The 19,246-nt window shown below is 39.0% G+C and overlaps 1 protein-coding gene across 3 annotated transcripts in view; it reads right to left on the bottom strand.

Annotated features, from left to right (window-relative positions):
• The window catches only part of dennd1b (DENN/MADD domain containing 1B), a 278,033-nt gene that overhangs the window by 19,609 nt on the left and 239,178 nt on the right, over nucleotides 1-19,246 (bottom strand). For all 3 annotated transcript variants that reach the window (XM_078561729.1, XM_078561730.1, XM_078561731.1), the window contains 2 exons: nucleotides 17,213-17,269; nucleotides 16,499-16,612 (listed from right to left, as the gene is read on the bottom strand). In XM_078561729.1, coding sequence (XP_078417855.1) covers nucleotides 16,499-16,612; nucleotides 17,213-17,269 — 171 coding nt within the window. The remainder of the gene's footprint in view (nucleotides 1-16,498; nucleotides 16,613-17,212; nucleotides 17,270-19,246) is intronic.

The following is a 19,246-nucleotide window of genomic DNA, read 5'->3' as shown; positions in this document are numbered from 1 at the left end:
CTAATGCCATGATATCACGATAGAACAAGATGAGGAAGCAGACCCCAAAAACTACCTCTGCTGGTACAGGAACTGAGCCTGCACTATTTGCAATACTCTGTGCCACACTCTAGCCATCTCACCAACTAAACTAACCAACCCTCAAGAACACAATAGGAGGAGTAGATCATATGGTCCGTTGAGCCTGCTCCATTCAATACTATCATGGCTGATCTTGGGCTTCAAGTCCACTTTCTCACCCGCTTCCCACATCCCTCAATTCCCTGAGACACCAAAATTCTGTCTATCCCAGCCTTAAATATATTCAACGATGGAGCATCCACAACTCTTTGGGCTACAGAATTCTTAAGATTCAAAATGCTTTGAGTGAGCTAATTTCTCCTCATCTCAGTCCTAAATGATCGGCCCCTTACACTAAGACTGTGCTCCTATGTTTTAGATTCCCCAACCAGTAGAAACAATCTCTCAGTGCCTACCCTATCAAGCCGCTTCAGAATCTTAAATATGTTTCAATAAGATTGCCTTCATTCTTCTAAACTCCAGAGAATTTACGCTCAATTTACTTAACCTCTCATCATAGGAGAAGCCCCTCATTCCAGGGACCAATTTAGTGAACCTTATTAAATATAGAGACCAAAACACACTACCACAGAGCTGCAACTTCACGATTATCTTCAGGCTTCACAAGTATTTGCCATACAACTGTCACCTTAGAACTAGTGAGTTTTTTGCCTGACCTCCTGTTCTTGCCTCCAATATTTCCTTTTCTATGCCCTCGAAAAGACACTGACATATGTTGAGGGTTTGGTTTCAAAGGAACTGGGTAGCCCTCAAATACCTTGTTAAAGTGGAGCTTCTTCATTGTGAACTTCAGTGTGGGGCTTATCGCAACCAAGTTCGACCCTGTTCTCTCCCATTGTCCAGTTTCTGGCAGAGACCACTGGATATTATGTTCGGTTTAATTGAATAGGTAACTATTCTTAAAAGAAAGTTAAGCCATAAAACTTCTTGACAATGCAGCCACTCTTTAATTTGTTTGCAGCAATTACCTCCTATACTAATATATCACAAAGACCAATGGTCATCAGGGAACTTAACTGTTTCAGGTTCCTGTGTTCTTAAAGCCACGAACGTTGTTGCATTTCTGCCTTCTTTATGGAAACTCACCAATCATACACACAGGATTAGTTAACCATATATATACACACACACATACATATGTTACAGGGAGCTCAACAAACAGGTCTACTCTTGAATAACAGCAACATAACAATACATACTTTAAGAGTAAATATACTATTTACACTACCTCTGGTCATCAATTAAGAGTGTGTATAACGTGTAGGTGGCTTACTGATCCTCCTGGATCTCAAAATGGTATTCCTTCTGAGATCTAGACCCCTCACTTCGGTGCTCTTGGCTTGGAGGGTGGGGAGAGCTGCCGGCCAATCAGATTGGCCAGCAGCTCTCCAAGGCGTGACTTTCTCCTGGTGACGGGCGGAAGTCCAGCCTTATGCCAATCTACATTTGCTAGAGCATTAAATGGAAACTCTGGGCGCACTCCATATATCCTTCAATTGTCTTATGATTGGGAACTTGGAAAAGTAATCAGTGACTAGGAGAAAGTTGTCACATAGAAACTAGGAACGGGAGTAGACCATGTGGACCTTTGAGCCTGCTCCGCCATTCAATATGATCATGGCCGATCCTCTATCTCAACGCCATATTCCCTTCTCTCCATACCCCTTGATGCCCCTAATATCCAAAAAAGTTATCAATTTCTTTCTTGAATATACTCAGTGACTCCATAGCACCGTACTCCACACCATGGACAGTGAATAAATCTGTTGCAATTTTGGACCAAGGATGCGATGGAACCTCATGAGGGTGTGGCTGGTGACTCTGACATGCTTCACACATCCTCATTACCTTTTTGATACATTGATCCCTGGCCAAAACACAGTTGCCCTTGCCAGGTGTCTCGTTTGCTCCATACCCACATGGCGATGGGCAATGAATGCTGGCCACTAGAGACGGCCACATCCCATGAACGAATATTTTTTTAAAAATGCCCCAGTTTAACTGTTACAATACGTCCTGGTGAAGAGCTTCGGGTACAAGTGCCTACGTTCCTTTGAAATTTGTGCCTCTTGAAATACCTAATTCATCTCTGTACGGCCAAAAACATCGCAGGGTGTCTAGTGCTTGCATCATATAAGGCCAACCTTCTACAATAACTCTCCATAATGCCTTCAGTCACTGTTCCCTCCTGAAGTTGGTTGCACTTGCATTGACCAAAATTCATCAGGTGGACATCGAGTACATCTTCTACTTTGATGTCAATGCCATCTGCTATAGGTCGAGCAAAACATCGGCAGTTTTATTTTGGATTTGGTAACCTGCTCAGTGTGTCTGAAGTAACCATTTTACTACACGGTTTGTAACAGACTTTGAAGCTGTATCCCTGTATTTTTATTAGAAGTCCCTGTCGTCTGGGTGATGTGCTCATCATTGACTTGTGCCAGATCGTTTCCAATAGTTTGTGGTCAGTTTCTACAATTAACTATTTCCCAAACAGGTACAACTGGAACTTTGTGATACCAGATGCCAGAGCGAGTGTCTTGTGCTCTATGTTCAAACAATTGGATTTCAATTGTGATTGACTTTTGGAGTCAAATGTAATTGGTTTGCCATCTTGCATAATGCACGTTCCTAACACTTTTTGAGATGCGTCGATCTTTAAGACTGTCTCTTTTCTTGGGTTGTTGTATTGGAGAACTCATGTCTCTCATGACAATGCCTGTTCAAATGACCCCTGGGACCCCTGCCACTTCCATCTCCTCCGGTTCCTGGCACTTGGTGCTGGGCTGCTCTCTGCAGTGCCTCCTCCAGTCACTACAGTGCTGTTCCTGGAGGGTGGGGAGAGCTGCCGGCCAATCAGATTGGCCGGCAGATCTCCGAGGCGTGACTTTCTCCTGGTGATGGGCAGAAGTCCAGCCTTATGCCAATCTACGCTTGCTAGAGCACGAAATGGAAACTTAACCATTTCAGATCCCAGTGTTCTTAAAGCCATAAGTACTCTGTGTAAAGAATCTTTTTTTGATTTGAAAACTAGTTACATGAGAAAGTAATTAACATTAAATAGCAGATAAAACCAAAATTGCGACAAAGGGCACTTATCCGACTTTCCATTGAGTTCTGATTTGTTTAATTGCTGAACATTTCAACGTTAATTTTTTTTAAAATTACACACAGTTCCACAGAACTAGTTCTTATGAAAATGAGGGTATTTGAGCTTGGCTTAAGTTACACAGTCTCGTTTTCAATTTCAGATTTCAATTATTTAAAATACATTTAATTTGCTATTGCACAACTAAAATATAGCAGACATTTGTTTCTTTTTGGGAGCAGTGTTGAATTTTAAGAGTCCTCTCCCTTAAGAAATGGCCACATGATAGTTAAGTGTTCATACATAAACGTTATCCTGCGATAAAGCACTCCAAGATGACAAATGCAAAACTAACATTTTCATTGGACCATCTTTGTTACCAAGCATAAGCCAAGCAGTTTCTAATAAGGAGATATCCATTAATGCCACATATGTGCAAAAGGTGTTGACTTTCCCTCATGAGATCATGTCAAACTACTTAAACTCTTTTTACTTTAAACAACAAAACAATGGAACAGCTTCGTGTGGAGTGCTGCACTGTGAGGTAATTAAAAATCCCCTTAAAATAAAACTTTTTACAAGATTCCTTTTCTTGCCAATAAAGACACATGACTGAGCAACTGTATCAGTGTCAACAGCTTCACTAGAGAGCCTCTGTGAGAAAATCAATGGTAACATGCTCAGCTCCCACGGCTTTCACAGATATCGATGTTTCCAGAGCAAAAAGTCTGAATCATCTATGGAAATGTGTAGAGCATGGTTCTTTCTGGATGATCACAGTCCAGTGTTCCAAGAGAGTGTGACATCCAGTACAGTGTTGTGGAAGACATGCTGCTGTGAGCTGTGCTGAGCTGCAAGCCTATTACTGACAAAGCATGGCTGATTGACAAATCCAGGTACCCACTGCTTCTTGAATGTCAATATGAGCTTTAAAATTTCTGTCAGACCTTAGAAGGGAAGTAAACCTTTGTGCTATCATGCGCTCCTCAATCAATCGTGGAAACTGAAGCCATCTTAAGCTCAACATTTTTCTTAGGAAACTTTGATTCTGCTGCACAGATTCATTTTTACAAAATGACTATGGCAACTGTCTAGCAGTTGTTACACTTCTCCCATGATTAAGTTTCAACAATTTCAATGCCACTCTTAAAAAGTACTGGCTTGTCGCACAAAACTGCTAATCACATTCAGAGGTACCGCAAACTCACTTGGAATAGGAAGTGAACATGTTCATACAGACACAATAGAATAAGGTATCCAAATTACATCTCCTGCAAACCTGGCTCTTAAAATCCAGGAATCTCAGTCCAAAATGAGATTATATTAATTATTAGTTCAGTTTATGATGCTTTAATTTTGTGTGGATGGGAATTACTGCTGCTGCCTCATAGGTGCACATTCTTCAGTCGGGATACCAAAATCTGTTAGTATTAGTAACTTGAGGTATGGAAGTGACAGACATTTAGCCTTCAATTTTTGCCAAGTCAGAATGACTCGGAAGCCCTTTAAAAATGATGGGCGGGTCCCAGTTCCAAGATTTCCTAGCCCCATTCCTGGGGTTTCCAATTTTCAGCAGTGCCTTTTAAGGCTGCAGGCTGGTCTGGTCATGAGTCTGCACCCTGCACTCCCAACCTAGCCGGCTCCATTGCAGATATACGCATGTCCTAGCCCTCCACAATTTTCAATAGCCCTCTGTCAGCTTCTCAAAGAGCTGTGGTTCACGGCATCTCAGGGGTGTCGTGAGCCATGATCTGCATGAGGGAAACTTTTAATTTCAAAAGGTCCTCCTCATGTCCTCCATGCCAGGCTATGTCCCTCACCCCCACAAATGCATAATGAGGCTTGGCTGAAAGCCCAGAAATCCATTAGCCTTTTGAAACAGCCCCAGGGAAAATGTTGCTCGACTGACAGCTCTGGCACTCGGGTCTCTCTGTCAATTGGACAACGTTTATTTACACAAAATGAAGAGGTCTCAAATGCTCGCATTTTCTGCTACTGATACTTTAAAGGGTCTAGATGATTGACAGCTTTATTGGTTTGCAGTAAAATGAGTTTTCGCTAAGAAAGTGGAAAGTAATGAATGCATGACTTTTGGAAAACTTTTTTTATGCGTCCTGCTATCACCACAGGGTTCATTGGTTCTATACAGTGGAAGTGGGTGAATGAATAGCTTGGCATGGAGACCATGAGGGGCCATGGGGGTGGATGGAAAGGTGAGGGGTGAGGGTTAGAGGGCCTTACCTTTTATATTGTAACTTGTACTAAGTCCCACAGCACCGAGACTGGCCTTTTAAACACCCGCCTCTGTACCTGGCAACCCGTGGCAGCCTCCGAACTCTTTCCCGGGTCAGCTGGCCCAATTGCAGGCTGCACCCGCCCTCGGCTATGAAGATCGTGCCTTAGAGCCACTTTCTCCCAAGGAAAAGCCAGGAATTTTCCTGACATCCGCTATCTGCCTCAAGGATGAAAATCTAGGCCTGAATCTTTAAAGGAAGCCAACAAGTTACCTTGCTAGGACACAAAGTAATGGCACATTATTAATCCAAATTCAAGAAGCTTTATATTTGAAACTGGTTGTGCAATACTGCAATTGGGCGTGCTTGATGTTGACAAAGTGCCAATCCCACCCTGGTGAAGGGCAAAAATTCACTACAAGGATAAAAGAAAATGGTAAAATAACAACAGGATTGACAATTATCGACCAAAACTAGGTTTCATTCCCACTGTAGGTCAACTGACATATCTATTCATTTACCACAATTAAATTATAATAATTCTTAATGTGGAACACATAAAAATATTTGGATGGGCCAAAATTTGAAGAGCTTGTAATAAATCATTTTGCTCCATGGGTAGAATTTTTACCCCACATATACAGAGGTGAGCTGGCATGAAAATCTGTGCTGCTGGCCGGCATGTTGGTTTGCTGACGCAATCCTGACTCCAGCAGGCAGATTGGGGGTCAGAAGAGCTACCTTCCCATGAGCAGCAGGTAGGCAATTGAAGTGGGTAAATGGCCTATTAAGGTCAAGCGTTAGATGCCACAATCCTGTGCATAGACTCCACCTCCACCATGCTGTGGCCATTTTTTTTAAAATGCAAATTTAGTTTAAAAGTTTTTAAAGTTGCAAAGAGGGTACCACAAGATGGAGACAATCTTTCTCTCCTTCTTACCTGAAATGGTAGGCTGTTGCTCATTCTGAGCTGGAGGGCCTCCTGTTGGCCCTCCAGTTTCAAGAGCCTAACTGCCATCCTTACTTGGACATCAAGCTTGTCCTCAGGCCACTATTTGGCCAATTCAGTGAAAAATCACTGCTGGGCAACTTATCTTCCCACATAGTGCGGGTCAGAGCCTCCATGTCAGGGTCTTGATCCAAAAGGCAAAATTGTGCCCTATATTTGTACAAATGTAATTTAAACATTTTATGCATGAATAAATATATATAGCCTCAGTGGAACATAGCAAGTCTTGCTAAGAGTTCAGAAAGACATAGTATATACTCTGAAGTAGGAAACTCTAAGTCACAGATGTTACAAGAGGTTTTTTTTTAAAGAATGCTATTTTTCAGGACTGTGTCTTTCATTTAAGATAAAATGAAGAGGGCCATGTGGTCTATTCTGAAGTCTGTCGAACAACAGGCTTCGGTGACATCACTGTTGAAGATTAAATGGAGGCCCGAGTTGTTTTGCTGGAAAGAAGGTGGAAGGTGTTCACACTTGGACATAATGTCAGCAGCATCTGTGTTTAAAGTGGCTAGACTGCTCATCTCCAAAAGCCCAGGACGGCGTTGAGAATGTTGGGTTGTAAACATTTATACTTTAAACTGTCCATTTACTTCCCAAGATAAAAGAGAGTTCGTTTTCTACCTGGATATAAGGTCCATGTGATTCATGTTGCCATGGACATGGGTTTTGAGAGGGGAAGGGTTTCTAAGATACAGCAAAACCCTCACCATGAAAGACAGTTTTGGGGTTAAAAGTCACTAGGTTGGGAAAGGAAAGGAATGGAGGTAAATCCTCAGGAACCAAGAATCACTTTGGACTGGGTCCAGGAAGATTGAATGACTACTTCAAGGACAGTGTAAAGTATATCTGTGAAGTGGGTTTTTTTTCCAGCTGTGTTAAAAGTAAAGTGGGGGAAGTTCTGTTTTGTAGTTTAAGGTATAAGTTGCCTACAAAAAAAGTATTTGGTCAATTGTACTTTTAGTCTGTTTGCTACAGTAAAAGTCTTACACATGAAATCTCATTGTGTCATCCTTTCAGTTATCAAATGAAAGTCTGAATTTCTTTTTTTTAAAAAAGTTATTGGTCTCTACGGGGATCGTAACACAGATAAAAGCATTACCATCTTCAGGTATGTTTCACCATGCACAAATTTCGGATTAACCACAAATCCCAAAACACATTTTATTCCATCTAACTATTGATGCAGCAATATATTCAAACATTTAGCTAGTCCTACCACTGTATATAAAACTTTGGCTGTTCATGTTGTATAAAATGGGAGAGAGAAAGTCAAGCCAAAGAGTTATGTAGCTTTGAAGTTTTGAGACTGGTACAATGAAACCATTCACATATTATCAACTTTTCACCTCTCAGTATTGCTTTTGAATACTGATACTGCAAAATTCTGACATTTCATTAAATTTCAAAGCAACTTAAGTAATGCTGTCAGATAAAAGATTTTGACGGTCTTCTCTGAGTGGGAGTAGACTTCAGAATTTGCATAACAGTTCCTGGGAGGATTTTTTTTCTCTGCTGCTAACCCTTTAAGAACTGTAAACTTTTCAGATGGTATGATATGAAGATCCATTCAAAATCTATTGAATTTTTTCTTAAAAAAGCAATTAAAATGAATTGAAAATTTCTTAATCCATAATTTTTGAAAAATAGAAATGCTATTCCAATATTCACTTTCGTCACTGTTTTTTTGAAATGCGGCCATTTTGTTCTATCGCCGCGTCAGAAACATCAGAACAGAAGTAGGCTATCGGGTCCCTCAAGCCTGTTCTGCTATTCAGTTAGATCATGCCTAATTTTGATCTTAACTCAATCTATTCACCTTGGTTCCATAACTCTAGGCACCCTTGACCTAAGGCCTGACAAAAAACTTTCAATCTCAGTATTGAGATTTTCAATTCGCCTAACCTCAACAGCTTTTTGGTGGAGTGTCTTCCAGGTTTCCACTACCTTTTGTGTGAAGTACTTCCTGACATCACACCTGAATGGTCTGGCTCTAATCTTAAAGTTTTCCCCCCTTGGTTCTAAACTTCCCAACCAGTTAATGGTTTTTCTCTCCAACTACCTTTTCAAATCCTTTAATCATCTTAATGCACCTCAATGAGATCATCCCTTGATCTTCTATACTCAAGGAATACAAGGCTAGTTCTATGCAGGCTATCTTTACAATTTAAATGGCAAACCCAATGATAAACACCCATGCCAATCAGGTAAAGCAAATCGGAGAGCTCAAATTCTGAGATACGCCATAAGACTATGGTAGAGTTTTGTTTTCGTCTATTAAAAATGGATGAAGAAATGGACTTCTATAAAAAGTAAACAATCTCAACATTATTCTTAAAAGATCCTTTTATACTACAGACTGGATCTAAGCATGGCATTTTCTTGAATTTGCACAGCAGACATGCTGGTGGGGTGTCTCAACTTGCGGCAAAGTGTGGAAACACAGAGCCATGATGTCATCACCAAATAATGTCAAGATACACAAAATGTCTCCGGCAATAAAATGAGTTAAATCAGTGGCAGCGCATGTGATAATATTAGGCCAGTGGGAGCTATTTTGAAAAGGTTTATTTTTTGAGCTGCTGACAGCACAGTATTTTTAGTGACCAGAGTTAGACCTGAGATGGGCACTAAGGTCAAGTGAAAAACGGGTCTTCCTGCTGACTGACCCAATAAATTCCAGTAATTTCACTTTCGCCTTGCTACAAGTTCTAGCAGACATAGGCTGCAAGCAACCAAAGATCAATATAAGTTCTTTGATTTGCTACTTTTTCCCTTCTATCTTTCTCTTCAAAAACTACCATACTATCAGCCAAAATTGGCACATAATGCAACTTGTAAAAAGATAAAATGTATTTTCACAAAATAAGTGAATTTTATGATTAGTATTCAAGTTAGGAGCTGTGGACAATACTAACTGGATTTGTTTTTTTTAAAATTAAGATTGTACATATTTGAAAAGTATAAATAAAAAACTAGGAAATATTAATTCAGAATCCTAAATCAATGCGGTATAAATGCTCCATCAATAAAAAGCATAATCTTAACAAGAGATTTGCATCTGTCCTGTTGAGAGATCCCAGCAAAGCCGCAGTGTTCCCCAAGTGCATGGCTGAATTCAAACTGGCCCACACTAAGAGAGAGAAAGTCAATACCTGCAGCAATGGGTGAAGTATTGCAATGCAAAAGTTTCAGATTATTACTTTCTAATACATAGCGGAACACTAAATTGTGTGCATTCACAGAGAATAGCTTTTACACAGTGGGGGATGCATCTTCTTTGGAACAATATCTCAAGACAATGGACCTATTATAGCTCGAGGATTTGAGGATATCTCATGAATGATTCAATAGTGAACGGGAACGTGGAGTCAAAAGCTTTTATTTATTTTGTTCACAAGATGTATCACCATGAGGAAGCCAAGTAGTAGTGCGGGGGCAGGACTTGAAAGGATGGGATTTGTTGGAAGACAGTACAGGCTTCAACAGGGACAGCAGGTACTCAACTTAGTTCTAAATGCTAACTGAAGTGTTATGAAGTAGGGTTCCATCTGGCACCTTAGCCTATCATTCCCTTTCAGATATTGACTAATCTGATGCATTGACAATTTTGGCTGCGTTTACTGCATACTACTTCATCTCGATAGGTATCACCCCGGTCAATTTTTGTGCAATGTGAGCATGGGTAGCAATGTCTGCTTTTCATCAAATAAAAAAAAAAATTCGGTCCTAAAATTTCTAAATTTCTTGGGAGTTCTAGTGGGCTGACAGAGCACTTTTTGGATGTGGTTTCACATCTCACAGGAGTTAGACACAGCAGTGTGTGAATCCCAAGCTGAGTGAGATGAACCTGTAGAGGGGACCCGTTCATGCAGTGCCTTAGACAACGATGCAACTCTCGAGTTGCGCTGCCATATTGTTTGTTGATACACAACTGAAACTATAATGACCAAAAAACCCACCAGCAGCATAACTTCAGCCTTTAATTCAGATTCTCAGTTTCCACATTTTTCTATTTAAACCTTAGTTCCAATATTCTCGGCATTGCTGGGCATTAAGCCATAACAATAATAGCGTTGTTTAAAATAAAAATATAGTTCTGCCTGAGTTTCAGGCTCTTATTGCTTTCAGCCCCAGAAACAGCATTTTATTTTGGCTTAAAAAAATAAACCTCATCTGTGAATTTCACTCTACATTCATGTGGAAAATAAAGCATTTTTGACCACAAGATGGCATGATTTAGTTATATAGAGAATGGTAGTTGCAGCACTCAATTTCATGAAAAACGGACTTGTACACAATCTCCTTATCATCACTTCCAATCTAACGTGACAATTTAAGAAAGCAGGTTAAGAAAATTCTTTGTTATTTGGAGCACACCTGTATTTGTTTTTGTACTAACTGGAACTTCACAAAACTAACTTATATTGGTAGGATAGAAAATATTGCTAATCCACAGGGCTTTTAGCAAATATTGCAGCTTTGTTCTTGACTACACTGCTGATGGCTATAAGTTAGCTGTACTCAAGAGGGTAAAAAAGTTAGTGAACTGTGAGAGAGAAGAGGACCATTTAACAAGATAATTCATATTAAGTTAAAAACAAATCTCCTCATTCCTCCTCTGTATTATAATTACTTACCACCAAAGATTTAAAATATGCACGTGAATGGCCTGCTGATTGCCCTTTTCCCTGTGCTTTACCACATCTCAGGGAGCTACCGTAGCTAAAGAAAGAAGTCACAACAATGTTCCCATCACCTCATGGTGCCACCAATGTAAAGTAAACCAGCCATGAGGAGCTTCCCAAAGCAGCGAGTGGGACCAACAGACTGGGATGTTCTCTACAATTAGTCAGTTTTGGAGGAAAATCACCTCCACATCTTTCCAACCAAGGAAACCTATGATTTGGTCGACACTTCATAATTTATTACTCACACAAAATAAAGCAATAGGGCAAAAATCAATAAGTTAATGGAATTCTGACATTGTAAACAATAAAGGGTAATTAAAAAATCATCTTGAGAAAGGTTTGTGAAATCCGTCTATAAGTAAAGACAATTTATTTGACACAGTTGAATAGTAGGAAAGTGGGGGCATTATTGTCACATCAGAATAGCTACTCAATATCAGGTATTCAAGCCTCAATGCTGTCAACCTCCACACACCTGGAAAATTATGTAAAAATCTCTGGCTCTAGACAAGCATTAGGGCATTCTGAAAAACATTTTTATGCTAAAAGTGATCAAAACAATTTGAGAATTTTTTAAAAAGGGAACATTTCTGAGTAATGCCGCTGCACAATTAGGGAATATATTTCTTTAATAATGATCAGAAATCATTCAAACAGACCCAATGCATGGTCTACATTTCATGTGTCAGAAAACTCATGGCAACTGTCACCAAGGATGACACGGGCAGTCCATTAAGAATGTGAGCTGGATGAACAAAACCGACAACTTTTTGGCAGATAATTAAAATGTTATGCAAGACTGAATATGTTAAAAGAGATAGCAGGCAGAATTCATTTTAATTTCTGTAGTTTTGAAAAGCAGTTGTATTCTTTTGTAAAGCAATAATAAAACTTAACAGACAGCTAAATCTCTCTCCTAATCTACAGCCTCAAATAAATCTGTTGACATTTTCCCCAGTTACAAAGTGACAGTCAATTTATTTAAAATTCCACCGATCAGTGAGATCTAACGTACAACACAACACAATAGTCTATGATGAACCACTTAAGCATAAAATGTCACTCATTTTTGTTGCCAAAATAGACCACAAAGTTTTTGGCAAATAACACATAATTACAAGCAACTCAGGTTTAATCGCTTCTTCAGCTAAAAATAGACTTCTTCTACATGTCACCACTGCTCAGCATTCAGGCCAGTAATCAAAACATTTTCTTATTTCATTACAAATTACACAACTTTACCATGGCAAAATTGCAGCTTTTATTAAAATTATTTATTTTGAAAGTTTTATTCACTCAACATTGCCACAGGTCTAACTGTGTGAAGTTCACAGTTCATTTTCAAAACCAGAAAAAAAGCCTTCTTGGAAAATGGCTAAACACTTAAATTAGTTAGTGGACAAACTAGCCTAACCTCAATTCCAATCAAAATGCAATCAGTACATCCCAAGGAACCCATCCAATTTTGATCATTTTCAAAACCTTAACAGCCTGGTGAAACTGGAGTCTAGAAATGATTGAGAACAATGGTTGGGATTTTCCGGTCCCGCCCACTGCAGGAATCAATGCAGGTGGGATGGAAAAGTGGAAAGACCCGCAATAAGGTCCGTTGATTCAGGCAGGAGCTTCCGGTCCTGCGGTGGGTGGGGCCGGAAAATTCAGCCCAATGTTCCATTATACGAATGTTCAATGCTTTTGCATCAAATTCCTCTCTCCACTATAAGGCAATAAACAGTTCAAGATAAAGGGGACAAACGCCTCTTTTAGAACATCAAATACATTAGCCAGTTAGGTGTCATCAATCCCAGTAATTTCCAAACTTTGGCTCCTTTTGTGTCAAATATAACTGAACAGTAAGTAGCGGTAAAATTGTTTGATAAGTATTGCACAAGAGGCACAATGCTGAGTGAAACATAAAAAGGGAGCACTGAAATGAACATCTATTTTTCAGTAAAGACAACTGTGGTGTTGCTAAGGAAATGTCGGCCAGTTATATGGATTGTATGCATTAAGATGCTCAATTCACATAGCGAACCTTCCTGCCTGAATATTTACACTTCTCTTAAAAAAAACTGCCTTACTGTTTCTCTGTTACAGTTCAACTATTTTACTGAATCCGATTTGGAACCGTGTTGCCATTCCTTCACTGTCGCCAGGTCGAAATTTCCAAACTCCCTCCCTGAGAGCACTGTAGGGGCACCTACACCACGTGGCCTTTAAGGAGGAGGCTCACTCCCACCTCAAGGGTAATTTGGAATGGGCAATAATTGCTGGCCTTGCCAACGATGCTCACATCGCATGAGTGATTTTTTTTTTAAGGAATATAATTTAAAGCACATCTTTCAAAGGCAGTACTGTCAATATTCACATGCACAAAATTGTGGAGTTCATGAGGAAAAATTGGTATTCAAATTTGTTTCATTTTAAACCAAAAAGGCCCTCAAATGCATTTAATATTTTTACACCAAAGATTACATTCCATTTCAACAAGTGATGGAGGAAACCATTTGAGTTTTCTCTTGTGCAGCTGCCATTGGTACTCCTTTCATGGAACTAATTCTGGCAAGGGCAACCTCACTGCAGCCATTATCATTGCATCATGGAGCCCTGTGGCTATTGTGTAGTTTTGCTTTATGAATCAGGATTCTGTAGGACATTTTACAGCATGACCACTATGTACAAGTGAACTACAATTACATCATCTTTTCGCAAAAGCACTGTGCAGATAAAAAATAATGATGTTCACCTGAGGGTGGGAAAAAAATATGGAACGAGGTAGAGTTCTAAAAACCAGCAGCAGTGCTCAAAGCAGTTGGCAGGGAAACGTATTTGGAAGTGAACTTGAAATTTTAAAGATGAAAGTCTTCTTTTAATGTTTGTAAACAGAGATGCTTACCATCTGCTTACTTAGGCCCGGTAATATTTTCTGGCAATCCCAGATGATGCTCTGAAATGTATTACTTTGCCCGTCTCCCACACACATGTAAACTAATCCATTACCCATGGTTACATGGACTCTACGCTGCTTATCAAATGGGTGGCAACAATAACTCTTAAGTATTTGCAATGCAACTTGTTAGAACTTCAAAACGTCACAAATGTGAACATTGATTCCTGACAAATAATTCTAATTTTACAACACTTGAATGCATTAGAAATGGGTCAGCATGAGAAAAATGAACTATTAGCCCCTTCTCAACAGAAATGCCCTACAGTTATGTTTAGCATAGAAATGTGGCAATGGAATCAAAGCATCCCACTCGCAGGAACTTGTGGGGGTGGAAGAGAAGAAAGAATGAGTTTCAGAGAATATCTTTCATGACCCTCAGGATTTCCAAAATGTTTTGCAGCTAATTCATTTTTTTTTAAAAATTAATGAAATCATGTTATTTTCTGGACATACATGGAGACCATTTTGGATGCAACAAGATTGACAAGGATTGGGATAAATCACCATTTGCTGAGGTTGGTTCAGGGATGGTTGTCGGCTGTGACACCAGAATTCTCTGTTCCTCTTTAAACAAGTGCCACAAGATCTTTTTGGTTCACCTGAATAGCCAGACACAGCATTAGTTTAACATCTCATCTGAAAGACCTTAGTTCCAGCAATGCAGCAACCTCCCAACACTGTACTGACAAATCAGCCCAGATTAGTCAGGTGAATCCTGGAGTAAGGCTTGCCTCAGGAGAGAATGGGATGACTGAGTCAACCTGTCACTTCTTTAAGACAGAGAAAGGTGCAACTGAAATAACAGCGCAAGGGCAACCGTTAAAAATAAGTTTTGCATCAGCACACTATGCTGCAATAATATGGCAAACAAGAGTGTATACAAGTAGGTTACATTTGAAGCATATTTTTATATTGGCACCAATGAATTGCATTCATTATAGACTGTGAACCCACTCAGCATTTACACAGCTGAATACAGCTCCCTTATTCTAGTGATAGACACATAGAGCAATTTAAAGCTGGGTTTACCAGTCCATTGCCAGGACGAAGGCAACAGCTGAGCAAAATAAAAACTACAAGCCCGTCCTCTTCCAGAATTCAAAGTGCTGGTATAAAGTCAGCTTCAAGGCATTAATACCTACTTTCCTATTGCCTCAGCTGCTCATTTCAGTTGAACATATTGGGCCAGATTGTGCTGTAGAATTAAAGGTGAGGCTAACAGTGCTCACCGTTATTTACCTGGAAATTAAACAGTATCTTCTAGTGACCACACAGGCAGAGTTAAAAACAGAAACCTGGAAATTTCTGTCCAAGGTGCGCCATTCCTCCAAAGGTTCCTTGAAAATGGCATCACTTCATTTGGATTTCTATTCAAATATTCTAAATGGTGTGAAGTTACTGTACTTAGCTTATAAGTATGGACTAAACTCAGCAGAAATAGTTGAGGCTTGTCCATTCCAGTGTAAGCATAGTAAATCTTAATTATTGCCAAACTACCATTTTAGAACTGAATATTAATTTTCACAAATCTGAGTCTCATTCTTTTAGATTTTAGTTATTGGTGTTAATTTCAAAAAATAAAAAGTACTTTTTACTTATCGTCTTTTTTATCATGCCCTCTAAAATCTAATCTTTTATTCCCTCTCTAATTTGCCATTGAAATGAAGGTTCTGACAGATACTTAGTAGTTCAGGCTTTTTCCCATTCAATAACAATTCTTCAATCTTAGTGACTAAGAAGATACACAGGTCCCAGCTGACCCATAAAAACATAGAAAATAGGGACAGGAGCAGACCATATAGCCTCTCAAGCTTGCTGCATCATTCAATACAATCATGGCTGATCCTCAGCCTCAACTCCACATTCTCAGCCATGCCCCATATCCACTGATTCCCTGAGACACCAAAAATGTGTCTTATCAGCTTTAAATATATACAACGATGGAGCATCCACAACCTTGTGGGGTTAAGAATTTCCTAGACTCGCAAACCTCTGAATGAAGAAATTTCTCCTAACCTCAGTTCTAAATGATCAGCCCCCTATCCTGAGACTGTGCCCAATAAAGGGTGCTGTGCTTTTTGAAGCATATTTACAGCAAGCTCCAGAGCAAAGCCCCAGAGAAAATCTATTGGCAAGTCTACATAAGTGGAAAATCCAGCCGAAAGTTTATTGTTCACCTAACCCAATGCTGTAAATTCAAACTTTCTTCACATTACACATTATTTATGAGGTTTAATGTCAGATGCTCATTTGTCAGGTAACTGTGAAATGGAAGGCGCTGCCAATAATGCAACATCAACGATAATTAATGATAACTAATGCCATAAAAAACAACCTAGCAAAGGTTTTCAAAACTAAACAGAATAGAAACAAAGTATGGCAATTGGTGCAGCGGTGGTTTGAATACAAACAATGTTGAACAATCAATCCAATTCCTTTCCTTACCCGTTTACGTTTAGTGGCTGGAAGCCGGTTCTGTAAAAGATCAGAGTTTGATCGTCTTTGCAGGTTTGGGGATAAACTCTCGCTATGATGTAACTCATCATCTTCACTCATTTCCTGCACAAAAATGAAAATCCATTAGCAGCAGTTCAGCTTAATTCAATGGCTTGAGAAAGACCAAATACTTGTCGATCAAAAAGTATTTTCTGTGCCCCCACGCCCCCACCCAACAAGAGTAGTTTTCTTTAATACAAAATTGAAAATCAGTTTAGGGACACAAAATCAGTCCTGTACTTAATCAACAAAGGATAGAAGTCATGTTCTTTGTTGCTAACGGAAGGTGATTTTGCATGTTTAGTCTGCTGATAGTTTCACACAAATTTTACATGCAAGTTCACATTGATTTTAGTCCCAATTTGACATTTAACTGTGATATCAAAACAATCAACTTCATCAAAATACACATTTTGTTCCAAGCAATATTTGAGACATCAATATTTCTGTAATAAAATATGCAAACAAAAAAGGAATCATTCAACCTCAGCATGAAACAATAACAGATCAAGATAGCCTGAGGGTCAGTTATGAAAAATGTATGTTATTGAACAAAGAACGAAGCAAATTTCACAAATCATTAACAGACAATGTCTCTTACAACTTTCCTGTTTTAGATATTTCAAAGAATATAATGTCACTGAAGTCAGATATGTTATGTACCTTCTGTTTTAACATGCTCTTCACTTCTTTGATCCCCATCTTAGCCTGGTTCTTAGCCTTGAAGAAAAAAAAAATGGTTTGATACAGCCATCCCTTTAAATGTGATACAACTTCTCCAATATGAAATCTGAACAGTCATAAGAGGTTTTCTTTAAGGTTACTAGCAAAACCAGTTAGTTTCACAGTGGAATAAGGACAGCATCCTTCATAATAATGTCAAGTAATTTAGCTGAGCCCAGTTGATTCATCAGGCATTAAATAGAAAATTACTACCAAGTTACCAAATAAATGCATTTAATAAAATGATCAAGCCTAACCTTTAATATTAGATTGATAATTTAAAATTAAAAATGTACTTCTAGCTTTCATCTATTATCTATCTGCCTTGCTTGCCTTCGGTGAAATTCCTGTTCCCCTTGAGGTGCGACAATGAAAGTAGCTGAATGACTTATTCATGTAAACAAAATGTGAAAAACTTGTTCATCTTCATTTTCTTTTAGGTTTTTCGAGGTTTTCAAACTGACTTTTGTTCAGCTTAACTCAACCACTTTAGAAACTACATTTCTTGAAAGAAAGATTTAATTGAACAATCTTCAACCTAGTGAATTGTTTCCTTATTTTTGTACCTTGCAATCAACAGCATTGCATGAAATCAGGGTCCAGTCTAGCTATTATGGAATATACCTTAGAAGTGAATCCTCAATAAAACTACAGCAGCACTATCCAAAGGTAACTTGAAATCTGACAGGAAGGTGCGGGAGAAGAAATCTTGAGCAAGTTTCCCTTTCAGAGAGAGAGATTTTCAGTCTTACACTCATCCTTCAAACCGTGCACAACTCCATGAGGGGAAGGCTATGCAACCTGCCCCAGGGCTTCTGTCAACATCATTCAGCAGCATGGTTATCTCTGTATGACTCTCATACACATTTCACCTCCACATGGAATGTACCAGGCCTCCATTCAGCACCTGCCCCAAATAGGGAACTAGTCATGTAACTAATCTCATCGGTAAAGCCTCACTTTATTACTCAGTTACACAGAACCTTCGGGGCAATGTGCCGTCACTAGGTATTAATGACATTTCGGATCCTTTAAGAGCCAATGTAAACCAGTAAAAAAAACGCCTCATGCAACATAAATTTTCTGTGAAATCTGACTTGTGCATTTTAGAGTTTACACAAACACGGGTCATCAAACGACAGTGGAGTGATTATTGAGTCATTTGTGAGAGAGACAACGGATGGCTGAAAGCTGTCCGTGAAACCAATACTAAAACTTTTGCAAAACAAAGATGCTATTGTTTAGATGATGATTAAGTGGGTGATGTATTAAAAGGACCAAAATATAATTCTCTGTTCCCAGTTTGTATTGTCCTTTAACAGAAATGATTTTCAGATGAAAAGGGTGAAAGGCAATTCAAAAGGTTGATGCTATAAAGGAAGATAGCCCTATGCTCACTGATATTTCAGTTATCTCTTTTGCAACATATTGGCTAGAGCTTCTGCTAGGCTGTGCTGGCTTTTTGAGTGCTATTTGCACAAACCAGCACAAATAACCAAGGGATTTCAATTATAAATTATGTCCTACGCAAAATGAGTTTTGTGATCTTTTGTGCTGAAAGCTAACCCCGCTTACAAATTTGGCTACACCCTCAGAACAAATTCATCACCATGCTGGCCTTCCACTTGTGGCCTTTTAAGAAGCCTCTTCAAAATTAAATCTTTTTTGATGCGAGGGTAAGCACCTTTTATCAGCTTTTAAACATTAAAAAATTAATTGTTGAAGAAACTGACTGATGTACACAAATGAAACTAGTAAATGGTTCTGTATTTTTAAGTCATTTTCAGTTATTTAAGATTGGGTTACTCAAACGGTGGACTAGACACCATCAATAAAAAGGCTTATATGTGATAAACCCATTTTCCACAGTAATAATAAAAATGTACCAGGTTACCACTACCACTATCTTTTAAGGCAAGGGAGAGAAAAAGCAATTATATTCTAAAATGCTGCACGACTGAGCTGCCTCATGTA

The sequence above is a fragment of the Cetorhinus maximus genome, chromosome 17 (genome assembly GCF_964194155.1).
Source record: "Cetorhinus maximus chromosome 17, sCetMax3.hap1.1, whole genome shotgun sequence".
Taxonomy (NCBI): Eukaryota; Metazoa; Chordata; class Chondrichthyes; order Lamniformes; family Cetorhinidae; genus Cetorhinus; species Cetorhinus maximus.
The sequence above is the reverse complement of the archived record's forward strand: the minus strand, read 5'-3'. Positions and strand labels throughout refer to the sequence as shown.